Here is a 25,055-nt window from a genome sequence, read left to right as displayed (position 1 = left end):
GTTACACACTCCTTAGCGGATTCCGACTTCCATGGCCACCGTCCTGCTGTCTATAGCAACCAACACCTTTCATGGGATCTCATGAGCGTCTCGTATCGGGCCCCTTAACCCGGTGTTTGGTTCATCCCACAGCGCCAGTTCTGCTTACCAAAAGTGGCCCACCTGGCACTCGCATCCAAGTTGCCGTCCGGGCTTCAGTCGAGCAAACCAGACTTCTCACCCATTTAAAGTTTGAGAATAGGTTGAGGTCTTTTCGACCCCAAGGCCTCTAATCATTCGCTTTACCGGATGAGACTGCATTCTCCGAGTGCCAGCTATCCTGAGGGAAACTTCGGAGGAAACCAGCTACTAGATGGTTCGATTAGTCTTTCGCCCCTATACCCAGGTAAATCCGGGAACTTCCCGGTAAAGACTATCGCTACATCGTCCGCATACACAAAACAGCGACAGCCCCAAGCATCCCCGAGCCTCCCCAAGAGTTCGTCCACCACCAGGCACCACAACAGGGGGGAGAGCACTCCACCCTGAGGACAGCCCCTGCTGGTAGTCACCCCTAGAGAGTCCCCAAGGAGGGACGCCGACACCTCGCGATCAGTAAGCATGGACTTGATCCAGCGGCCAAGAGTGTCGCTGATGCCAAATCTCTTAACAGCTTCAGTGATAACCGAGCTAGAGACCTTATCAAAGGCCCCTTCTATTTCGAGCAAGATGGCCAGTGAAATTTCCTGAAACTCGGAAGGCCCTATCCAGGCAATTCGTAAAGCCGTGAAGGGCCGTCTCAGTGCATTTACCTTTCTGGTAAGCGAATTGTGAAGAAGAGAGAGGAGTTACCGAAAGTACCTCGTCTCTAATGTACTTGTCCATCAGCCTCTCCAGAATTTTGAGGAAGAAGGAGGTCAGGCATATGGGCCTAAATGCCTTCGCCTCGAGATAGAAAACCTTCCCGGGCTTCGGAATAAAGATGACCCTAGAGCGCTTCCAGTCATGAGGTATGTGGCCGAGAGCAATGCAAAGTCTATAGATCTTGCATAACGGAGAGGCGATGTGGTCTAAGCCCTCCTGCAAAAGCTGAGGGAAGACCCCATCGGGTCCCGGAGACTAGTAGGGCTCAAAACAGTTGACAGCCCACCGAAGCTTGGGAATCGTAACAACCTGTCTGGCTACAAGCCAGTCCTACCTCTTCGCCCAGTGCTGAACAGGGTAGAGAGAGTCAGAGTTTGTTGGATTGATTAAAGTAGATTCAGGAAAATGGACCTCCAGCATATGCTTGAGAGTCTCAGCCCCAGACTTAGTGTACACACCCACCTGCAACTTAATAGTATTAAGTCGATGTGTGTTATCGTGCGCTAGGATCTTCAGGACCCTAGCCGTGGCAGGGACATTAGAGACCTGCTCACAGAAGGTCCACCAGGAGTCCTTCTTAGCAGCTCTAAAGGAAGACGCGAGGTTTTCTTTCGCTAGCGTGAGGTCAATTACCTTCCTTCTAATAGAAGTAACAAAAGTAGGTTCATTGTTTTGATTGAGATATAGAGTTTACAACCAACTAAATATTCTAGTAGATCATCACCTCTCCTGTTGCAGTCAGAACTGCCCCACGTGATGTGATGGGCATTGGCGTCGCAGCCAATGATTAATTTGTCCCCTCTCTTCTCGCATTGATTGACCAAATTGATCACCTCAATTGTCGGGAGAGAGTCCGCATCGTGGGCAAAGTATGCAGAGGCAGCCGTGAGAGTCAACTTGGCACGCCCAGTGGCCAGGCCTAGCTTCACGGCCGCCGTGTCCTGGGACGTGTACAGCGGTAGAGAGATACAGCAAAGATCCCTCCGAACCAGAATACACGCCCTAGGTCTGGCAGCAGTATGGTCATAAAAGAGTGACCCCGCCGCGTCAAGACCGAGGATTTTGCCATGGTAATTCCACGCTTCTTGTATGAGGGCCAAATCAAGACCCCGTATAGCAAACCTCCTGCAGAGTACCGCAGTGGCCGCCTTACTATGGTGCAGATTAACTTGAATCGCACGTAGCGTCCCCATGATCCCTAAGAGAGGGGTTCAAAAGGGACCTGGCTACACCTCATCAGTCCCGAGAGGTCCAGTGGCACATCCCCCCTCCCCGACAGACAAGCTCCCAGTCCCAAGATCCTTCCCCTCATCAGGAACACTAGAACGCTCATCGGCTGGACCCCGAAGGGTCCCATCCTATTCTTCCAGTAGGATGGACTCATCCATGTAAGAACAGATTTCCGAATGAGCCTCCCTCTGTGCCTAGAGCGACACCAGCGAGCTCCAAAGCAAGATCCATCATCTCGCTAGTCCCACCCCCTGCCGCCGACTCGGCTGCAGTGGTTTTAGTGGTTTCCGTGTGCTGAAGGAGTTTGAATGAAGCCTTGTCCACTCCAGTAAAGCCCACGAAACCAGCATTCGTAATGGCTTCCAATGAGGAACCATCAATGGACAGTACCCAGAACCGTACGGCCCTGTCCACGTACGTCCGGATGCATTTCCAACGTTCAGTGGCAAAACCATCGTTAAGGGCCTTTAGGCGCCGGAACAGCACCGCCGACTCTTTGGCGGAACATTACCTTAAACGGCTTACGGCCGTAGTAACAAAATAGTTCAACTCTTCGGTCAAACCATGGATGCCTAAACTACAGTTGTGGGTTAGGGTTGATCTTGTCTTGCTTCGGTATTAACCAGTAAAATAAGCTCAAAGTTTAGGCAACCCAGGTTTCAAAACTTCAAACCAAGTTTAAGATAGGGCCTGTCTCTAACTCTTCATTTCATTAGTCGTAATACTTTAGTCTTCATTTCTGTTCGTTTCGCGGCAGCGTCATGGGTTTTAAAAATGGCGGATTCATCTGCTGCAAGTTGAAAGGCTTTTACAACTTTTGAAAAGGAATTAGTTATACAACTAGTCGAGGAATTTGAAAATGTAATAGATAATCGCGAAACAAATGCCGTTTGTTCGCAACAAAAAAGTGAAGCCTGCGTGAAAATCACAGAAACATTTAACGCGGTGCCAGGAATAGAAAGCAATAGGACACCAAAGCAAATAACGGATTTGTATAGAAATATGAAAAAAAGAGCTGCCCAGGCCAGTAGTAGACACAAGGTCAAACGTTAAAAAACTGGAGGAGGTCCCGAATCGCCCAAAGAGCTAGACTCAATCGGAGAAAAGCTACTGAACATGGGGTTTACAGCCATGGCTCTGCAGAATATATCCGATTCAGATGCAGGCTACCATCCGCGTAATCTTCAAAAAGACCACCCGCCATTTTGTTTAAGCACGTAAAAATAAAAATTGAACCCTAACCCTAACCGGTAACCCTAACCTTAAGAAACTAGGACTTGGTTACTACCAAAATTCAACTCAAACCATCTCCTTTGACCCAAAACCGTGGTTTGACCTAATTCAATGGGTTAAACCACGTTGGTTACTACGGTTGTTAGGGAGTTCGCTAGCTCTCATTACTGAGAGTACCGCATCCCCCACCACCGAGTAGGCTAAGTTATCCTTCAACCATTGCCCAGTGAACGAATCCTCACTGGAGTATACTAGGGCCCCGGCCGTGAGGCTACACTCTTAAAAATCATGGGTTGAATGAATTGGGTTATTTGAATTTCAACTTCATTTGGGTTAAAAAATAGCCCAGTGCTAGTTGAATAAGTTATTTATGGTAGTTTGGGATGGTGTTGTTTTTAACCCTGAAAATATGGTTATTTTACTAACCCAAATTGGGTCATTTGTAATTTTACAAATTAGTGACGTCGCACCCCTGCTTTCCACCATTGGTTCTAAATATGAGCCAATTGGAGGCGCAATCGGTTAAAATGTCGACTGCTTATAGTTAGGGTAGCTGAAAAATTAATTATACAAAGCGATATTCCCTATATGAAGAGTATACCGATTAAGAATTGAGATTAATTGAAGAAATTGCCGCCTATAATCAGGCTCAAGAATTGGTATTAACCGTAGACATGGTAAAATAAAATTGTTCCAGTTTTCACTGTGCCAGAATGGTTAGGCCTTGGTCAGAATAAGCGAGATTTGTCACACGGGCCCTTTGTCCATCTTTATTCACTTTAATTTTCGTCTTAAACTTCGAATAATTTGATCAATAACGCTCAAATAAAGAGCTTTAATTCAGTCTTTCAGAATCAGAAGTTAAATTTATAAATAAGGATGTTTAAAATGGAATTATGTGTTGCAATCAAATTTGAAAAGTATAAACCTTCCTCAGGGAAGAAGTTCCAATCAATACCCGTGTTTGCATCACACGATTTCAGGATTATAGGCCACATCTTGAGCTTTATTCCTTCCAGAACTTATAGATTACAATGTTTTGGGTAAGAATAATCGAAGAGTACTTCCTATGTGTGTTAGTATAAGAAAAGAATTCCCAATGGAATCACCTGACTTCTGGCCTACTTAGATTACCTTCTTTCGGCGGTAGAAGGCCTGCCAGTTTTTCTAAAACCCCATGTTAAAGAAAAATTAGCAAAAGTGCCCTTATTTCCCACTTTCGCCGTTCAGTGCGCTATCAGCCGGGGAAACCTTCTAACGCTTTTTCTATGGGGAGAAAATTTTGAAAGCCGACTTGGTGTTGGAGCATTTTTAATACATTTAGTGAATTTTTTCGTGGCTGAATTTCAAATTAGAAGTCAAGTAAGTTCAAATTTATATTTTGAGCCCCATTTCATAATTTTACAGCCATTATTTGGAGAATATTCAACATTCAAAGTTGGCTTACTGTGTATAAATAATTTTAAAAAGGCGCGTGACACTTTTTATTAAGCTTTATTGACTTAAAACATTTTGTCGCTGGCTCTTTCTTATTATTGTTTCAAAATGATAGAGTGATTTTGGAGGGGGAGTGAACCATTCATCCCCTGCTTCGGGGGCAAGTTTGTGTTAGAGAATAATATTTGCCCCTAGCAGGGGGATATCACTAAGTTAAGAGATAGAGGGTTATGACGTTGCAGTGTATAGGAAAAAAATAACTCTATTGCTAACATAAAAACATGCCAAAATAGTCCTCGCGCGATTTTTCTGGTTTTCTTTTCTCACAAATCCCTTTCATAAAACCAGGCCTTTATATTTTAGCTATAAAGCTGTACCTGAAGTAGTAGCCGCATGGAATGCTTAATTAAGGCCACCCTTATTAACTAGTCTATATTGTTAAAACGTTACATTTTCGTAATAAAATGAAACTTCTAATATGATAACAATACTTTTTAAGCAAATACTTTAAAATTAAATAAATCCTTTTCAAAATGAAATAAATCCTTTTTAAAATGAAATAAATTTTAAAATTAAATAAATCCTTTTTAAAATGAAATAAATTTTAAAATTAAATAAATCCTTTTTAAAATGAAAAAATTTTAAATACAAGTCGACTTCATGTAATATCTAAAATGTAATTTTTTTAAATATATTTATGCGATAAGATAAATGCAAATTTGTGTGATAAGATCAATCAAATTTTCTTGTGATATGTTAATGGCCAAAAATTTAGTTAATTTTTAGTGTTAAGAAAAAATTTGTGATTAAAAAACTAGTTTAAACAAAATATCAAAATTTTGGTCTTCTTTTTTTGGCTTCACGCTGAAGTTTGGCCTTTTCTGGTTTTGGAATTGGAGTAATGATTTTGCATTGTTCTTTTTCTGGTAGGGTAATGTTGACATCCTCATAACTTATTAGTATATTTTCAAGAAGTCTTATTATGAAGTCCTTTGACTTTGGTTCTTTTACTGGACGTTCTTGCCATTCATTAGTAACTTTTGAACAGTAATATTCAAATTCTTCTTTATTTTGAACTTCAGGATCATTCTTTTTATAACGACAACCCCGTTTGATATTGGAATTGTGATCTAAAATAGTGAGTATTATTCTAGCTTCCATGACTTCAAAATTAAAGTCTACTTGTTTTGGGCAGTATTTATTCATTAAACTGTGATAATTTTCTAAACACGATGTGTGAGAGAAACCATTCGTTTGCCTTAAATCCTTCACTAGTAACTTGTTGTTGATGATCTTTAAAAGCCCATCATGAGCTGGAGAACCAATTTTTAGCCATTGTTTTCTTATTTCAGCATCTTGTGTTAGCCTTGGGTGTCCGCACCTTTTATAATTTGGCAAATCTTGAAAGTTGTGCACATTTAAAACATGGTAGCCAATAGACTTCCACATATCTTCCAGCTTATCTGGATCTTGGTCACATTTTTCAGAGCAATACCACAGATGTTTTTTTAATGACTTTATCCAGGGTTTTAGTTCTTCACATTCTTCTTTTTTTGAAAGAGCAAGAATTTTCTTTCCAAATTCTTTACTCAAATGCCACACATCAAACTGATGATCTATGTTTGAATATTCTTGCCTTATAAAAGCCCTACATTGTATGTGACGATCTGTTGTCAAGCGTGTTACAGTCATGCCTTCTTCGTCCATTTTTTTCAAGCATTTTTTCAAACCCAACACTTCCATATTAGTGGATTTAAAATCAACTTCAGTTTTTTTAATTAATTCAAAATGGAGGCATTTGTCCGAAAATTGATCCATTAAGGTGTAAGTACAATATTTTGCACTGTGGCCAGGTGAGTCACATCTTCCACCCCCCGCAAGATTTACAGTTGCACTACTTTTTAAATGATCCAAAATTTTCTCTTGTTCAATTTTCCATGTTCGCTTTATCTCAGGAACCAATAGTTTTTGTTGCAATGAGTAGAAGGTAGTTTTGCCGATTGCTTTCAGGCCCACAAATTCAAAGAATGAGTGAAAGCGATCAAATGTTCCACCTGTAAGAAGCACAGCTGCTGCTATCAATATATTTCCTGCTGCCATTCTTCCTAGAAGAGGCTGTGATTTCCAAATAAATTGATGCCCGTTTATGCATGACGCTTTTACAGTGACAAGACTACCTTCCATTTCAGATTTATTTGCATCTGAAATATCAAGCCGGCTTGTACAACCTTCGTGATCGCAAACTAATCGAGATAAAATTTGATTTAGGTTGCTTTCAAAAACAATGAACTTCTTATCCCGAACTATGTGTTCTTTTTTATTTCTGGTTGAGTGGATTAGTGGACGAGAGAGTGAAGCTTTATTTGGAGTTACAGAAGTCAATGTTCCTAAATTATTAAAAGTATTACCCGTGTCTGTTGCGTATGAATGTTCTTGAATGATACCAGAAACGTGTGACCGCTGTAATTTTTCCATTTCAAGATCTATGTCTTGTTCTGTACAAGTTTCTGTACCCACATCGCACGTCCTCGTGATCCCAGGTTCGGTTTGAGTGTTCCTGTCAAAACTCTTTACAATTTTGAATTGGCTTCGTGCTATTTCAGGTTCAGCAGTAAAATCAGTAGCTAGGTTTACTGTTTCTTCAGTAGGGCTGCTAATAATTGAAGCTGATATATTGGTATCGCTCCCAAAGAGTGTTGGTATTGATCCATGTTTAAGCATCTTCTTCTTTCTCTTTCCACAAATCATGACTTTTATAGGCGGCTCAACTTCAAAACATTCTTGAGTGAAATGTACTTCACATACTCTGTATTTGGTAATTTCCTTAGACTTGTCTTTGTTAAGCCTTGGCTCTTTAGATGACATAATGTTCTCAAAACCATTTTTAACCGATATCTTGGCGTTGCTGATCCATTTTCTTGTTAATGACGGAAATCGGATATAATTTGGGACTTGAAAAAAGCTAAGATTAGCGTTATGAGAGTTATTTTCGCAACCCTCAATTATACACCGAGGCATGATTTCAGTCTTCAAACGACACTACGACAGTCAAAAACTAAAGCAGTCGACATTTACCGATTGCGCCTCCAATTGGCTCTTATATAGAACCAATGGTGGAATGCGGGGGTGCTACGTCAGAGACCCAAAACGGCGGGGTACACGGCAACTCTTTCTAGAATTTTCCATGATAAAACTGACTGTTCCCGCCAAACTTCCACTCGCGAAAGTCGCGATTTCGCGCTGTACCGTTTAGGCTTTTATTATAAAGTGAAAATTTTTAACGTGTGTGAGGTAAGCGATATTTTGAAAATAAAATTAAAATATTGTTTTTCTTTATAAAAACGGTTTATGTTAATGCATTTTAAAATATTCAGTTGAAAACTTATCCATCCCATATATTCCGACTTGGGACTCGGCTTGGGACTCGGCTTGGGTGTGGTCGTTGTTGTTTCCTGATTTTGAAGATCGAACAGGTACCATTGAAAATTTTACTGCCTTCTCACTACAAAATCGGTTTGCTTTGCGATAAATGTTTCAAAAGTGGATTCTATAGTCGTAAGGTAAAGCCTTTTACTTGTTAAAGGGGCTAACCACAGCTTTGCGGGACCTCTAGGCTGACAGAAAATACTACCCATTTACACAAGGAGGCCAGGCTTCAGGTGTTACACCAGGAAACCAGACTCCGTAAATGATTCAAAAGCCAGGCCTCCTTGTGTAAATGGTATGAATCCTCCTTGTCTGTCATCTATGCATTTTTAATTCAATTAATCCTATCTGCATAGTTAAACATCCAACAGCGGACCCTATTCTCTAAAAATTGAAAATGATTCTGATCACTCGCAATCCATATGGTTTGGATCGGCCTCGTTTGAAGCGCACCTATTCTCTAACCACAATCCAAATCGTCATTCAGATAGTTTTAAATTTTTCTCTCAATCTAAATGTACTGTACGTTAAGGCAAGAGTCGTTTATGGGCCAATTGTATTAGGCGCGCTTTCAAATTGAATGGATGGAAAATTTGAGACTTCACACGTTCTTTCCTTAAGGTAGAAAGACGTACTTCTTTTGTTTTAAAAATTAGAGTAAAACGTTTTTAGTTTGCATTTTAAATTCGCGTTAATTTAAATCAGTGTTAATGTACATGCCAAGCAGCAATTAACTGATATTGAATTTTTAAGGGTTAAATGATTTAATTGTAGAAAATTTGAAATTAAATAGAAATTGAAAATTTTAAAATTAACTTGAAAACTATTTTTTTTTTAAATTTTCTACAATTAAATCATTTAACCCTTAAAAATTCCATATTAACACTAATTTAAATTAACGCCAATTTTGAATGCAAACTAAAAACGTTTTACTCTAATTTTTAAAACAAAAGAAGTACGTCTTTCTACCTTAAGGAAAGAACGTGTGAAGTCTCAAATTTTCCATCCATTCAATTTGAAAGCGCGCCTAATGCAATTGGCCCATAAACGACTCTTGCCTTAACGTACAGTACATTTAGATTGAGAGAAAAATTTAAAACTATCTGAATGACGATTTGGATTGTGGTTAGAGAATAGGTGCGCTTCAAACGAGGCCGACCCGAACAATTGATTTTCAATTATTAGAGGATATAGGGTCCAAAGTTACTCCAAACTAAAAGATTTGGCTTGAAATATTATTATTATTATTATTTTATATTATTATTTTATATTATTATTATATATTATAAATAATTAATATTATTATTATTATATTGTAATTTCCTGCTCAATATTTATTTGTTCACATTAATTGCTAATTTTTTTGTAAAGATAATGAAATCGACAAGGACGCATTCCTGCTGCTTACTCCTGATCTAGTTAGGGAACTTGTTCCACCCATTGGTCCAAGAGCGAAGTTTCTCTCATTTCATGCTACACTCAAAGAAAAGTTTGCTAAAGAATTGGTTGTCATAAAACCCGCCTCCGAGTAAGTTGTGCGAAAAGGAAGGCAATATATTGACTATCTCTTCAATAGAGCTATATAAACATTTGTAAATATTTGAAAAACCAACCATGGGTTATACTTGTTTTAAATGTAATAAGGAAGTCGGTCAAACTTCCAGACAATTAATTCATCATTATCGTAATCTTCATGGGTTAAATGATGGGGCTGGGCCTATTTATTGTGCCGAAGAGAACTGCAATCAGTCTTATTCATACTTCTGTACCCTAAAAAAGCACCTGGATAAAAATCATCAGGATTCCTTAGGCTCAAATCACATTTCTAACCAAACGCCTATAATAGCGGAAGAACAATTTCGTCCTGAAAACGAAGTGGCCAATGAGAACGAAAATAATAATTCTGATAATGAAGATAATCCTTTGAGCTATGATATTCTTAAAAATATAACTGTTCAATTTATTTGCCGACTTAAATCGTCGCCTGGAATAACAACAACAACTGTGCAAACAGTTGTTGGTAGTACAAAAGTTTTAATTAGCGAGATAGTAACCTATTTGAAGGATATCGTTCACAAAAATCTTAATCAAGGTACCAATGAGGACATGGAAAATATACTATCAAAATTCGACGAAATTTCAAATTTGTTTCAATATTTTGATACGGAGTACTTGCAAAATAAATGTCTTAGAGAAAGCGGCCATTTAATTCCACCGAAGGATATAAAAATTGGAGGCATTGAGGCAAATGAAAATAGCGAACAAAATGAAAGGATCACTCAAGAGTTTCAACTCATACCTCTTAAAAGCATGCTCAAAGTTATTTTAGAAAGTCCAGGGGTTTTTGACAGAGCAAAGGAGTACATGAATTCTGAGTCTGATGGATTAAGAGATTTTAAAGATGGTATGCAGGCTGCAGAAAATGGTGTACAGTGCGATGAAAATAAGGTTCTTATACCTATAATGATGTATTCTGACGAATTTGAAGTAACAAACCCACTTGGTTCAAAAACGGGGTTGCACAAGGTCACTGGATTCTATTACACGATCAAAGGGTTTCCACCAAAACTTAACTCATGTTTAAACAACTGCTACTTACTGGCACTTTGCAAATCGGCTTATTTAAAAAATGAGAAAATGGATTCAATTGTATCTGTTATTGTTGCTGAATTTAATGAGATCGAAACAAATGGCTTCTACATTGATACACCTTCATATCAGGGCACAGTTTACGCATATTTAGCTCAAGTGTGTGGTGATAATCTTGGCCTGAATTCTATGCTAGGTTTAGTCGAGGGTTTTACGGCTAATTACATGTGCCGCTTTTGCAAGATACACAGAAATGAAATGGGCCAGCAAGTTACTCTCGACCGAAACTTACTACGGAATAAAGTCAATTATGAAGATGACGTAATGAAAAAAAACTCTTCCGAAACTGGTATTAAAAGACGATGCTTGTTAAATGAACTAAAATATTTCCATGTAGTTTCAAATTTTGTCCCTGATATTATGCATGATATCTTGGAAGGAGTAGGGCCTCTAGAGATAAAATTAGTTTTAAACAGCCTAATTAGGGAAAAACTCTTTAGGCTCGAAGACTTGAATTCCAGAATATCCTTATTTAAATACGGCCCTGACATTAAGGATAAACCCTCAGCTATCACTAAAAATATGTTGGGAAACCCAGATGGCGCGACAGGGCAAACTGCGGCTCAGTCTTGGTGCCTGCTACGATACTTGCCGGTCTTAATTGGTGATCTGGTCCCAAAAGAACATGAAATTTATGAACTTTTACTTATGCTCGTGGAATGCGTTAACAGTATTTTTTCGCCAGTAATTTATCAACACAATATTCCGTACCTTGCGCAAATAATATCCGATCACCACGAATATTTTCTGGGCTTGTTTCCAGATCGCACCTTAAAACCAAAACACCATTTCATGCTTCACTATGTAGATTGCATTAAAATGATTGGCCCCCTTTCAAGGGTAGGGGTTATACGTTTCGAAGCAAAGCATAATTTTTTTAAGCAATATGCTCGCGTGATATGCAATTTCAAAAACATTACCAAGTCATTGGCATTCAGACATCAAGTCAGATTTGCTTTCAATAATAGAAATTGCAAAGTTTTGGATGAACGGGCAACTGAAATTGGTGCTTGCCTAAATAGCCTTTTGGCAAATTTGAATCACGGTGAAGAGGTAGCCAAGCTATTACGAGTAACACTGTATGAAGATGTGGGCTGTGCGAACTGGGTTAAACAGAACGGCGTGGTCTATAAACCAACATATGTGGTTCTGTTAGCGGTATCCGATGATAATGATTTACCAGTATTTGGAAGGATTGAACATATCATTGTAAATGGGCAGCAATCTTTCACATTTGTAATTTCAAATTTTGCAACCTTGTGCTACAAAAGACATTTCAATGCGTATCATGTTTCTGAAACTAATCCAATTAAACTATCCCTTAAATCTGTTGAAGAGATAGAAGATTATAGTCCATTACATTGTACTCCTTGCACTAATGAAGACGGTTTTTTAATTGTGCCAAAGTATGCCTATTTCTAACCAAAAAGCCTTCTTATTTCCAAGAACAACGTCCGATATGATTGAGGAAAATGAGTCTATGGAAACAACAGATGGACTTAAGAATCTTTATCAATTACCCACTGACGATGTGAACATTTTGTTGGAAAATAATTTAAGTAGTGAACATGTGTCTAAGAATTGGGGCACACCCAAAAGGCCTAGTCCATTTGATTGGGGAACACCGCCAAGAAAATCACCAAGAAAAAATCGCAATACTCCAATGAAATCACCAAGAAAACCACAAAAATCTCCAAAAAAACTCTTCGATATGGGCGCGCAGTCAAAGAAATCACCAAAAAAGTGCTGCGATCTGAACACTCCATCAAGAAAATCACCAAGGAAAAATAAGGATGGAGATATTTCATCAGCAATATCGCCAAAATCATCGCAAAACAGAAGCCCAAGTACGGTGGATATAACTCCAAAAACAATATGTTCGAATTATAACTTTGTAAGTGATACCTAATTTACTAGAAAAAGCCTAGAAGCGACAAATGAAATCCCAGTGGTGCCGCTATGATATACTTAACAGATGTGCGACGACCCTAACATGTCGATGGGTCAAGCGTCGTAAGCTTAATATAATGCCCGCCCACATCGCAAAGTGTCACCCTTATGCCGTAGAGATGGGGAGAAAATTCAGTGTCGCTTCTATTTTTTTCCTTATTTATTCGCCATACCAATATTTATCCGTGTACTACAAATTATTTAAATTGATCTAAAATGTATTTTAATCCTGAAACAATATTTTTTAAGGATGTGAAAAATGTTGTTCTCAAACATCCAAAAGGGAAAGAGCTTTGCTCGCTATTGTCTTCTTCAGGTCCAGTAACTTTAAAAGCCAGAAGGCTATTATGTAGAATTATGGTCTCATACTTAATTGAGAAATGTGGGGAATAGTAAGTTTAATATTTTTGGTTCACTTTTGCTTTTATATGATCTTGCACACCTAAGTAACAAATTATTGATAGCCCTTCAGCACAGTTGAAGATTCAACTATCGAAAAGCATTGTGAAAGAGTTTCCGAAGCTCGATGACAGAGATAAACAAGGCCATGTAATTTTAGATTTTTGATGTCCTTTCTATTTGCCAAAAATAACTGCTCTTTATTAGCTCGTGTGGTTTTCTCATGGACAAAAGCGTCCTGCCACTGGATATTTAGAAGAACGACTTCGCAATGTAAGGAAACGTTTAAAAAAAAGTATTTCGTTTGAAGAGAAGCAACATGCATCTGAAACCGAAAGCCCAAGCGTATCTTCAAAAACCACAGAACAACAAGAGACTAGCGTAGACCCACCCGTGGAGGTCCCTGGTAGGATAATTAGAGAAAAATGCTTTCTAAGAACCTACTTTAAACATACACATATTTTTTTCAGAAAATTTTAATGAAGACGAAATGGAAGCCATGACAGACTGGCTTAAAGAAAACACTGTTCCATATGCGCAAGTTAAAGAGTACATGAAGTTAACTGCTACCATTAGACAAACATGGATTAAAAATAACCCTGCAATACCAGTCGAAGATATTTTTCGAATGTATCCAAGACTAAAGGACATTCCGGGCATGGTAAATATGTTCATAATGTTTTGTTGTTTGCAATAGTAGATAACTTCTCCTACCCATTGCGTTCCCCTTAGTTCGAACAGGATTTTTCTCTACTCTATCCTAAACAATGTGAAAATTTAGTCATGAATTGGACTGACTATTCTGCTAAAATACGTGAACATGCTCTTGTGGAACTAAAAGATAACGTTCTTATCACATTGCATTTGGATGCTCAAGGAAGAGAAGAAGCAACTGCTGGTGAAGGGTCTATTTAAAGGGAGCGTAAGCTCGTTATGTAGGGGCGGAGCCTCTAGAAAGTTTCTCTCTTGCGTTTTGTCCTTGCCAAAGGCAGGAACCAATCAGACCTAATAAATTAGTTCTGATTGGTTCCTGCCTTTGGCAAAGACAAAATGCAAGAGAGAAGCTTACTAGAGGCTCCGCCCCTACATAACGGGCTTACCCTCCCTTTAATATAAATTGAGTAACAACCTTGTTAATTAAATTAAACCCATTTGCAGATCAATTAGAGAATGCCGCTTTCCTGGCTTTACCTTACTTAATTCCAAGTACATCCTTCAAAATTGGCAAGCGCACTGTTAAACCTTCAAAAGAAGATATAAAATTCCTTCATTATGAATGTCCAGGTAAAAATTTCTCTCTAACTATACCAAAGTTTAGCACCCAAACACTAGCCGCGCGCAACTAAAAGTTATCTTCAGGCCCTGAATTTAATGAAAAGTTCATAATTTCTACCCAATCGTTCTTTTGGTATTCTGATATGCCTCATTTAGAGAGTTATCAATCGTTCTCGGTCATAAATCAGTAGCATGTGACTTCATCTACCACGTTAATACAAACTTTGATATTTCAGGATGGAACCATAACTGATTACTTGGATAAATGTAAGATGGCTGAACCGCACATAGTTACATTTGGAGACGCCCTACACCCCACAATGTGCTACGTGGTTGTAGAAAAAACTGCTTTCCTTCGAACGTCCCTACTTCGGGCGGTTGATGCGTGCTTCAAGATGTTTTACGTTCTGGATCTTAGTTATCCCTCAAAATGCAAACGCGTATGGGAACTTATACAAGATTCATTCTTCCAAATTGATGGGAAAAATTCAGGAGAAATAACCAATGTCATACGCTCTCTGAGGCAGTGGTTTCACCTTAGTGAAAATGATAGTGATGAGCTCTAAAAATGAAACTTTCCTAAGCGATAAAAACAGATATTTTTATCAGGTTGATAAAAACCGAATTTTTATCCAGTTTAAAAATTATTTTTATAATATTCAGAAAATAAAATGTTTTTTAACTGATGCACTGAACAAGAATGACGTTAATTAAAAAGAACGTGAAAGGAAAAGTTTGGAATTTTTAACTAGAAGAATTTCACGCAGGCTACGTGGCGATGTGGCATACTATAATTTTGTTAACAGGAAGGCAGGGCGTAGCACAGGCAATAAAGGTGGCAAAAACGGGAGAATTATACGGGGAAGAAATCTTATATGCGGGGGGGGAAATAAATTTAAGTAACGATTTAACCTGATTTAGGGTTACAGTTTAGCCTAAAATTGGGTCACCGTTAAAATTAAACCCAATTTGGGTTGATTTTTTAACAAAAATATGTGTTATTATTTAACCAGAATTGGCGTTAGTGTTTAGCCCATCATTGGGTCACCGTTAAAATCAACCCAGATTAGGGCTTTTTTTTAACCAAATATGGTGTTATTATTTAACCAACAATGTGGTTACGGTTTCGCCCAAAGTTGGGTTATCGATTATATTTACTCGAAATTGGGTTATTTAGACAACTATTTCTTGGGTCAATGAGCAACAACCCAAAAATTGGGTCGGTTAAATACTGACCCATCTTTGAGTTAAAAAATGACCCATTTTGGGTCAAAAACAACCCAACATTTTTAAGAGTAGAATTCGCAAGGCGCGGTATAGGGCTCCCCGAAGGTATCCCGCCCAGCGCCCCTAGAATCCCCTTCTGGATTGGGCCTACGTCTTCCTCCGCGATGACCGCCGTCGGATAGCCTTTTTTAACTGGAGATAACACAGCAAATGCTGATTACAAGTCTGCCATTCACGCTACATTTTTTTCTTGGAATATGAGCATGGACCTCAGACGAATTTATACTGCTTACAATATCAAAAGGTGCTGTTACCTTAATATAAACTTAGAAGAGTAGGTCAAGAATCTGACAATAATTTTTAGTCGGAAAGGGTATGGACCTGCGCCTAGACCAATATATTTTCCGCCAACAAGATCTCCATATAATTCACTGTGGCGCCAGCCAAGCAATCAAAGTCTTGTTTATGCTTCACCAGTAAAACGTAAGCATTCAGAGTGTCAATCTACGACATCTTCAACAACACCGAAACGAGTGTGCTCTAAAATTCTTCCTTGCTACTCTGGGGATGAAATGGATTTAATCATTTCTCAAGTACCTGAAACATCGCATTCTCCAACTACTTCGAGCCAGGAAATTGTTTCAGAAAAGTTCATTTCTGAAGTACAAAAATCACTGGTTAAACTGCGAAGGAGTTAATTTAGTAAAATTACTGAAATATTCAACATTATTCTCGCTTTGGAACCAGGGCTCCCAGGCTTAGTTGTTAAAGCGCCTGTCTTGTAAACAGGAGATCATGAGTTCGATTTTCGTCGGAGCCTCGTTGTTATGATACTTAAACTAGTTTTCGTAGCTATTAAATTTTGAAAAACGAAAACTAATAGTTACTTGAGATACGCATATATGCGAACAATAGGGTAAAACTGCGAAGGAGTTAATTTACTAAAATTACTGAAATATTCAGCATTCTTCTCGCTTCGGTACCAGGGCTCCGTGGCTTAGTGGCTAAAGCGCCTTTCTTGTAAACAGGAGATCACGATTTCGATTCTCGTCGGAGCCTAGCTGTTATGTTACAAGAACTAGTTTTCGTAGCTATTAAATTTTGAAAAACGAAAAATAATAGTTACTTGAGATATGCATATATGCGAACAATAGGGTAAAACTGCAAAGGAGTTAATTTACTAAAATTACTGAAATATTCAGCATTCTTCTCGCTTCGGTACCAGGGCTCCGTGGCTTAGTGGCTAAAGCGCCTTTCTTGAAAACAGGAGATCACGATTTCGATTCTCGTCGGAGCCTAGCTGTTATGTTACAAGAACTAGTTTTCGTAGCTATTAAATTTTGAAAAACTAAAAATAATAGTTGCTTGAGATATGCATATATGCGAACAATAGGGTAAAACTGCGAAGGAGTTAATTTAATAAAATTACTGAAATATTCAGCATTAATCTCGCTTCGGAACCAGAGCTCCGTGGCTTAGTGGCTAAAGCGCCTTTCTTGTAAACAGGAGATCTTGAGTTCGATTCTCGGCGGAGCCTCGTTGTTATGATACTTAAACTAGTTTTCGTAGCTATTAAATTTTGAAAAACTAAAAATAATAGTTGCTTGAGATATGCATTAATGCAAACAATAGGGTAAAAGTGCGAAGAAGTTAATTTAGTAAAATTACTGAAATATTCAGCATTCTTCTCGCTCCGGAACCAGGGCTCCGTGGCTTAGTGGCTAAAGCGCCTTTCTTGTAAACAGGAGATCACGATTTCGATTCTCGTCGGAGCCTCGTTGTTATGTTACTAGAACTAGTTTTCGTAGCTATTAAATTTTGAAAAACTAAAAATAATAGTTGCTTGAGATATGCATTAATGCAAAAAACAATAGGGTAAAACTGCGAAGAAGTTATTTTAGTAAAATTACTGAAATATTCAGCTTTCTTCTCGCTTCGGAACCAGGGCTCCGTGGCTTAGTGGTTAAAGCGCCTGTCTTGTAAACAGGAGATCACGAGTTCGATTCTCGTCGGAGCCTAGCTGGTATGTTACTAGAACTAGTTTTCGTAGCTTTTACAATTTGAAAAACTAAAAATAATAGTTGCTTGAGATATGCATATATGCGAACAATAGGGTAAAACTGCGAAGGAGTTAATTTAGTAAAATTACTGAAATATTCAGCATTAATCTCGCTTCGGAACCAGGGCTCCCCGGCGTAGTTGTTAAAGCGCCTGTTTCGCAAAAAGGAGATCATGAGTTCGATTCTCTTCGGAGCCTCGTTGTTATGATACTTAAACTTGTTTTCGTAGCTTTTAAATTTTGAAGAACTAATAATAATAGTTGCTTGAGATATGCATATATGCGAACAATAGGGTAAAACTGCGAAGGAGTTAATTTAGTAAAATTACTGAAATATTCAGCATTAATCTCGCTTCGGAACCAGGGCTCCCCGGCTTAGTTCTTAAAGCGCCTGTCTCGTTAACAGGAGATCATGAGTTCGATTCTCGTCGGAGCCTCGTTGTTATGATACTTAAACTAGTTTTCGTAGCTATTAAATTTTGAAAAACTAAAAATAATAGTTGCTTGAGATATGCATATATGCGAACAATAGGGTAAAACTGCAAAGGAGTTAATTTACTAAAATTACTGAAATATTCAGCATTCTTCTCGCTTCGGAACCAGGGCTCCGTGGATTAGTGGTTAAAGCGCCTGTCTTGTAAACAGGAGATCTTGAGTTCGATTCTCGGAGGAGCCTTGCTGTTATGTTACTAGAACTAGTTTTCGTAGCTAATAAATTTTGAAAAACTAAAAATAATAGTTGCTTGAGATATGCATACTTGCGAACAATGGGGTAAAACTGCGAAGGAGTTAATTTAGTAAAATTACTGAAATATTCAGCATTCTTCTCGCTTCGGAACCAGGGCTCCGTGGATTAGTGGTTAAAACGCCTGTCTTGTAAACAGGAGATCACGAGTTCGATTCTCGTCGGAGCCTCGTTGTTATGATACTTGAACTAGTTTTCGTAGCTATTAAATTTTGAAAAAAAATAATAGTTGCTTGAGATATGCATACTTGCGAACAATGGGGTAAAACTGCGAAGGAGTTAATTTAGTAAAATTACTGAAATATTCAGCATTCTTCTCGCTTCGGAACCAGGGCTCCGTGGATTAGTGGTTAAAACGCCTGTCTTGTAAACAGGAGATCACGAGTTCGATTCTCGTCGGAGCCAAGCTGTTATGTTACTAGAACTAGTTTTCGTAGCTATTAAATTTTGAAAAACTAAAAATAATAGTTGCTTGAGATGTGCATACTTGCGAACAATAGGGTAAAACTGCGAAGGAGTTAATTTAGTAAAATTACTGAAATATTCAGCATTATTCTCGCTTTGGAACCAGGGCTCCCCGGCTTAGTTGTTAAAGCGCCTGTCTCGTAAACAGGAGATCATGAGTTCGATTCTCTTCGGAGCCTCGTTGTTATGATACTTGAACTAGTTTTCGTAGCTAATAAATTTCGAAAAACTAAAAATAATAGTTGCTTGAGATGTGCATACTTGCGATCAATAGGGTAAAACTGCGAAGGAGTTAATTTAGTAAAATTACTGAAATATTCAGCATTCTTCTCGCTTCGGAACCAGGGCTCCGTGGTTTAGTGGTTAAAGCGCCTGTCTTGTAAACAGGAGATCTTGAGTTCGATTCTCGGCGGAGCCTAGCTGTTATGTTACTAGAACTAGTTTTCGTAGCTATTAAATTTTGAAAAACTAAAAATAATAGTTGCTTGAGATATGCATATATGCGAACAATAGGGTAAATCTGCGAATGAGTTAATTTAGTAAAATTACTGAAATATTCAGCATTGTTCTCGCTTCGGAACCAGGGCTCCGTGGTTTAGTGGTTAAAACGCCTGTCTTGTAAACAGGAGATCACGAAATCGATTCTCGTCGGAGCCTCGTTGTTATGATACTTGAACTAGTTTTCGTAGCTATTAAATTTTGAAAAACTAAAAATAATAGTTGCTTGAGATATGCATATATGCGAACAATAGGGTAAAACTGCGAAGGACTGCGAAGAAGTTAATTTAGTAAAATTACTGAAATATTCAGCATTAATCTCGCTTCGGAACCAGGGCTCCGTGGATTAGTGATTAAAACGCCTGTCTTGTAAACAGGAGATCACGATTTCGATTCTCGTCGGAGCCTAGCTGTTATGTTACTAGAACTAGTTTTCGTAGCTAATAAATTTTGAAAAACTAAAAATAATAGTTGCTTAAGATATGCATTAATGCAAACAATAGGGTAAAACTGCGAAGAAGTTAATTTAGTAAAATTACTGAAATATTCAGCATTAATCTCGCTTCGGAACCAGGGCTCCCCGGCGTAGTTGTTAAAGCGCCTGTCTCGTAAACAGGAGATCATGTGTTCGATTCTCTTCGGAGCCTCGTTGTTATTATACTTAAACTAGTTTTCGTAGCTATTAAATTTTGAAAAACTAAAAATAATAGTTGCTTGAGATATGCATTAATGCAATAAATAGGGTAAAACTGAGAAAGAGTTAATTTAGTAAAATTACTGAAATATTCAGCATTATTCTCGCTTTGGAACCAGGGCTCCCCGGCTTAGTTGTTAAAGCGCCTGTCTCGTAAACAGGAGATCATGAGTTCGATTCTCTTCGGAGCCTCGTTGTTATGATACTTGAACTAGTTTTCGTAGCTAATAAATTTCGAAAAACTAAAAATAATAGTTGCTTGAGATGTGCATACTTGCGATCAATAGGGTAAAACTGCGAAGGAGTTAATTTAGTAAAATTACTGAAATATTCAGCATTCTTCTCGCTTCGGAACCAGGGCTCCGTGGTTTAGTGGTTAAAGCGCCTGTCTTGTAAACAGGAGATCTTGAGTTCGATTCTCGGCGGAGCCTAGCTGTTATGTTACTAGAACTAGTTTTCGTAGCTATTAAATTTTGAAAAACTAAAAATAATAGTTGCTTGAGATATGCATATATGCGAACAATAGGGTAAATCTGCGAATGAGTTAATTTAGTAAAATTACTGAAATATTCAGCATTGTTCTCGCTTCGGAACCAGGGCTCCGTGGTTTAGTGGTTAAAACGCCTGTCTTGTAAACAGGAGATCACGAAATCGATTCTCGTCGGAGCCTCGTTGTTATGATACTTGAACTAGTTTTCGTAGCTATTAAATTTTGAAAAACTAAAAATAATAGTTGCTTGAGATATGCATATATGCGAACAATAGGGTAAAACTGCGAAGGACTGCGAAGAAGTTAATTTAGTAAAATTACTGAAATATTCAGCATTAATCTCGCTTCGGAACCAGGGCTCCGTGGATTAGTGATTAAAACGCCTGTCTTGTAAACAGGAGATCACGATTTCGATTCTCGTCGGAGCCTAGCTGTTATGTTACTAGAACTAGTTTTCATAGCTAATAAATTTTGAAAAACTAAAAATAATAGTTGCTTAAGATATGCATTAATGCAAACAATAGGGTAAAACTGCGAAGAAGTTAATTTAGTAAAATTACTGAAATATTCAGCATTAATCTCGCTTCGGAACCAGGGCTCCCCGGCGTAGTTGTTAAAGCGCCTGTCTCGTAAACAGGAGATCATGTGTTCGATTCTCTTCGGAGCCTCGTTGTTATTATACTTAAACTAGTTTTCGTAGCTATTAAATTTTGAAAAACTAAAAATAATAGTTGCTTGAGATATGCATTAATGCAATAAATAGGGTAAAACTGAGAAAGAGTTAATTTAGTAAAATTACTGAAATATTCAGCATTCTTCTCGCTTCGGAACCAGGGCTCCGTGGATTAGTGGTTAAAGCGCCTGTCTTGTAAACAGGAGATCTTGAGGTCGATTCACGTCGGAGCCTAGCTGTTATGTTACTAGAACTAGTTTTCGTAGCTATTAAATTTTGACAAGTTGGGAAAGCCAAAATATTACCTCTCCGAGTGGAGATGACTATCACTACCCCTTAAACAATCTAAATACCTAAATATATGCATCTATCGCTTTTTTTAATTCTTTCCAAGTGCAGGAATTCAATTTTAAAATAGTCAATTGTTCAAGCCTTTTCAATATCTCTCAATTGCTGTGGAAACTCTACTCTCTCGCTATACCTCAACCGTATTCTTAGTCTACCCCAGTATGATTTGTAACATTTCTCCATATCAAAGCTGAATCACACCTCGCCACACAAAAAGCAAATGTCCCCAAAACATGGAAGCCACAACCCACCCAATCACACATAAGCTAGGCTCCCACTTAACCAAAATAATTATTAAACAGTTAAATACTCACAAAGATTGGCAAAATCAATCTCCTTCAGTAATACGTAGCGCTTAAATATATTATTTTCCGAACAATATTAATCGAGCAAATTTAACGCTTAACTTCTTCTCTTGAAATTCTATCAAAGAGTGATTCAACTGTTTAAAAAATGGTTTTTTCGCAAATAGGGCGCTATCATATCAACCGCAATTCCGTCATATTTAAAAAATATACATTGCCAATAACACTTTTTTAGACACAATAGTGGGCGTTTTAGCCTCATTTAAAACATGTAAAACATTATCTCATCTACAAATAGCTTACACATGTCTTTTTTACCAATACCTAGCCGTTTGGATTTTTCTAAAGCAATCTTAGCACCAAAATATTTTTGATACAAATAAATGTTCTATATTCTTCCATTTTTGAAAATATATTTTTAAGCGTTTATAATGATTACTCTCTACATCTACACTAATCTTACACAAACACAAGGAGTATAAATCCACTAGTGGAAGCGGTGTTTTTATTGAAAATATATATTTTTAAGCGTTTACCATGATTACGCTCTACAGCTTCACTAATCTTACACAAACAAGGAGTACTATAAAGCCACTACTGGAAGCGGTATTTTTATTCAAACGTAAAACAATTTCGCTTAAGTTAATCATCTCTAGGCATCGTTAAAAATGTCTCTATCACTCCTAGGTAACTGTATGCACAGGATTTTACGACATTGTAACTCAAATTTATCTGATTATGTTTTAACAAGGTTAAATCTAACTGGGAGTAAGATGAAAGGAGCAGAAGCTTTTCTGTCTTAGGAAATATGAAATTTTATCTTAACAGTTAAGTTTATAACGAAAAACGCGGAAGGGGAAAACGAGCAGACAACAGCGATTTTTGGGGGTAGAAGGTTAAGAGCGCCATCTGTCGTCCGTGCCATTAACTAATTATCACTACTACATACCTTGTTTACAATTTCGTTGACCTTGTCCTCCATGGTTACCCATGAACTAAACCAATGCTGTAGGGTTACTCATGAATCACTCCAATCCTCTAGGGCATTCATGAACTACGCATATCCTCTAGGTTATTCATGAACTACGCATAACCTCTAGGGTATTCATTAACTACACAAATCCTCTAGGCTACTCATGAACTACGCCAATCCTCCAGGTTACTCACAAAATATACCATATTTTTAAATGGATTAATACCAAACTTATATGACCGCCTTAAGTGGGTCTCTTAGTCAAGGATCCCAAGCCTTAAGTGGGTCTCTTAGTACAGGATCCCAAGCCTAAAGTGGGTTTCTTAGTACAGAATCCCAAGCCTAAAGTAGGTTTCTTAGTACAGGATCCCAAGTCTATAGTAGGTTTCTTAGTACAGGATCCCAAGCCTAAAGTAGGTTTCTTAGTACAGGATCCCAAGCCATATGTGGGTTTCTTAGCCAAGGGTCCCAATCCTATTTCTCGTAGTTTAGACCCTTAAAGCAACAGGCGGCTCCATTGGCGCCCCTACCATGATGCCTAACCTTGTATATACATAAGCATTTTACCATGCCGTAGGTAGGTAACAATGAGACTTAATGCATAAGGGAGGACCTGAAGCTTACCCTAACAAGCTAAACCCAATGTACAATAGAAAGGTCGTCAATACGGGGCGCACTGGAGCTCCACCTTGCTTTAAATAAATTTTTCTATTTCAAACTATGTTCTTTTAAAAATACAAATACCCTTGTGGTAAGAATAATAAGACTCTCTATAACATGCTTCGTATCGGTCTCGAAAAATTTGGTTACCAAACGCCAAATCCAATTGACAATGATAGTCAGTCGAATACTTTTGTTCTAGACCCGGCAAAAGAGATATTCCAAATGAATCAAAGAACATTCTCAGTTCCGTTTGGCTCTTTAAAAAGTTAATATTGAAATCTCCAACCACAACTGTTGGAATAGACGAATCATATTTCATGTCAAACAAAGGGTTAAAGTCCTCAAACACAGTTCTCAAACTTCCTAAGGGAGATTTGTACAACAATACCACAGATATAAGTTCTCCTTCTATGTAAACATCTAACCAGCAACGTTCCACGTGAGAATTTCTAACAGGAATGTCGCTTCGTAAAACTCTAGTATCTATCTCTTTAACTTCGTTTTCAGGCGTGTCTCTTAAATATATGGACGAACCAAAAGCAACTCTGCGTGCCGTACTTGGCAAGTAAATACCACCTACTTCCTTAAAAGATAGCACTCTAAAATCGTCCGTCTCTTTTTTCCACGTTTCAACAAAACATAACATTTGACTTTGCATTATTACATTGTCTGCTAAAACATCTTCTAAATGAGCATTTAAAGACTGCACGTTATGTACATAAATGAAAACGGGATCATGCAAGAAAGGTAATTCGATGCTTTTTGTGTCTCGCAACCTCTTAAGTTCTAATTCTACTAGGTTGTTTTTGGGTGAATTAGGAACTTTAAATTTTCCATCAATATATAAACCGGAAGCGGTTTTCGCTCTACTACAAGCCACATATAAATGCGCTCTTTCAATTTTTTTTTGTAGCCTTACAATGAACCACTACCGAGGAGTAAGTATCACCCTGACTTTTATGTATCGTAATGGCCTCAGAAACAACCAAAGGCAATTGTTTCCTAGAAACTGAGGCATTATTTTGTCTTCATTTTCTATTAAACGACTTGATGACCTTTTCAACAGGCGTCCACGAAGCGTTAATATTACTATTCAAATATAAACCATGACATTTTTGCCTCAACATTTTCCCAACTTTGGGATCGTCAAACTCCATCCATACCCTGAACGGGATTTTATCCCCGACCCTATTTGTGCCGTACTCTATCTTTCTTAACCAACCGGTCGCGCCATTAGTTAGTCCGTCAGAGGTGTCAACATTGTTGGTCATCATATCTCGCGCCACACGCAAGAGTCAATTGTTTGGGCAGACCATACGTATCAGACGTTGCTAAATTTTCAACTTGGGAAAGTATGTTATTTTTAACTTCACTACTAAGATCACCATTGACAACATCTACTGAAACCGAAACAGCCTTTTCCGTATTCATGTTTAAAAGCTTATTTTGATTGAATTGGTTTACTTCCGCGTT

The 25,055-nt window shown here is 38.1% G+C and overlaps 1 protein-coding gene and 8 non-coding genes across 9 annotated transcripts; all 9 read left to right on the top strand.

Annotated features, from left to right (window-relative positions):
* The first annotated feature begins 11,212 nt into the window (after nt 1-11,212).
* Nucleotides 11,213-15,008, top strand: LOC149650521 (uncharacterized). The gene is made up of 9 exons (XM_089849124.1): nt 11,213-12,712; nt 13,018-13,160; nt 13,233-13,317; nt 13,375-13,573; nt 13,638-13,828; nt 13,900-14,065; nt 14,326-14,451; nt 14,527-14,618; nt 14,679-15,008. Exons 1-9 carry the CDS (start codon nt 12,227-12,229, stop codon nt 15,006-15,008), a joined length of 1,818 nt encoding a protein of 605 aa, XP_089705250.1. The 5' UTR covers nt 11,213-12,226.
* Nucleotides 15,009-16,894: 1,886 nt separating this feature from the next.
* On the top strand, nt 16,895-16,967 carry TRNAS-UGA (transfer RNA serine (anticodon UGA)). The gene has a single exon. It is a non-coding gene; the product is annotated as a tRNA-Ser (tRNA).
* A 647-nt stretch (nt 16,968-17,614) lies between these two features.
* Nucleotides 17,615-17,687, top strand: TRNAT-UGU (transfer RNA threonine (anticodon UGU)). The gene has a single exon. It is a non-coding gene; the product is annotated as a tRNA-Thr (tRNA).
* Nucleotides 17,688-18,570: 883 nt separating this feature from the next.
* Nucleotides 18,571-18,643, top strand: TRNAT-UGU (transfer RNA threonine (anticodon UGU)). The gene has a single exon. It is a non-coding gene; the product is annotated as a tRNA-Thr (tRNA).
* Nucleotides 18,644-18,805: 162 nt separating this feature from the next.
* Nucleotides 18,806-18,878, top strand: TRNAT-UGU (transfer RNA threonine (anticodon UGU)). The gene has a single exon. It is a non-coding gene; the product is annotated as a tRNA-Thr (tRNA).
* Nucleotides 18,879-19,283: 405 nt separating this feature from the next.
* On the top strand, nt 19,284-19,356 carry TRNAT-UGU (transfer RNA threonine (anticodon UGU)). Its single transcript has one exon. It is a non-coding gene; the product is annotated as a tRNA-Thr (tRNA).
* A 166-nt stretch (nt 19,357-19,522) lies between these two features.
* On the top strand, nt 19,523-19,595 carry TRNAT-UGU (transfer RNA threonine (anticodon UGU)). The gene has a single exon. It is a non-coding gene; the product is annotated as a tRNA-Thr (tRNA).
* An 893-nt stretch (nt 19,596-20,488) lies between these two features.
* TRNAT-UGU (transfer RNA threonine (anticodon UGU)) lies at nt 20,489-20,561 on the top strand. Its single transcript has one exon. It is a non-coding gene; the product is annotated as a tRNA-Thr (tRNA).
* A 166-nt stretch (nt 20,562-20,727) lies between these two features.
* Nucleotides 20,728-20,800, top strand: TRNAT-UGU (transfer RNA threonine (anticodon UGU)). Its single transcript has one exon. It is a non-coding gene; the product is annotated as a tRNA-Thr (tRNA).
* The last annotated feature ends 4,255 nt before the right edge of the window (nt 20,801-25,055 follow it).

The sequence above is a fragment of the Phalangium opilio genome, unplaced genomic scaffold, assembly GCF_054372755.1.
Source record: "Phalangium opilio isolate 3A_F unplaced genomic scaffold, DU_Popi_V2 ptg000086l_1, whole genome shotgun sequence".
Classification (NCBI taxonomy): domain Eukaryota; kingdom Metazoa; phylum Arthropoda; class Arachnida; order Opiliones; family Phalangiidae; genus Phalangium; species Phalangium opilio.
This window is presented reverse-complemented; position numbering and strand designations above follow the sequence as displayed.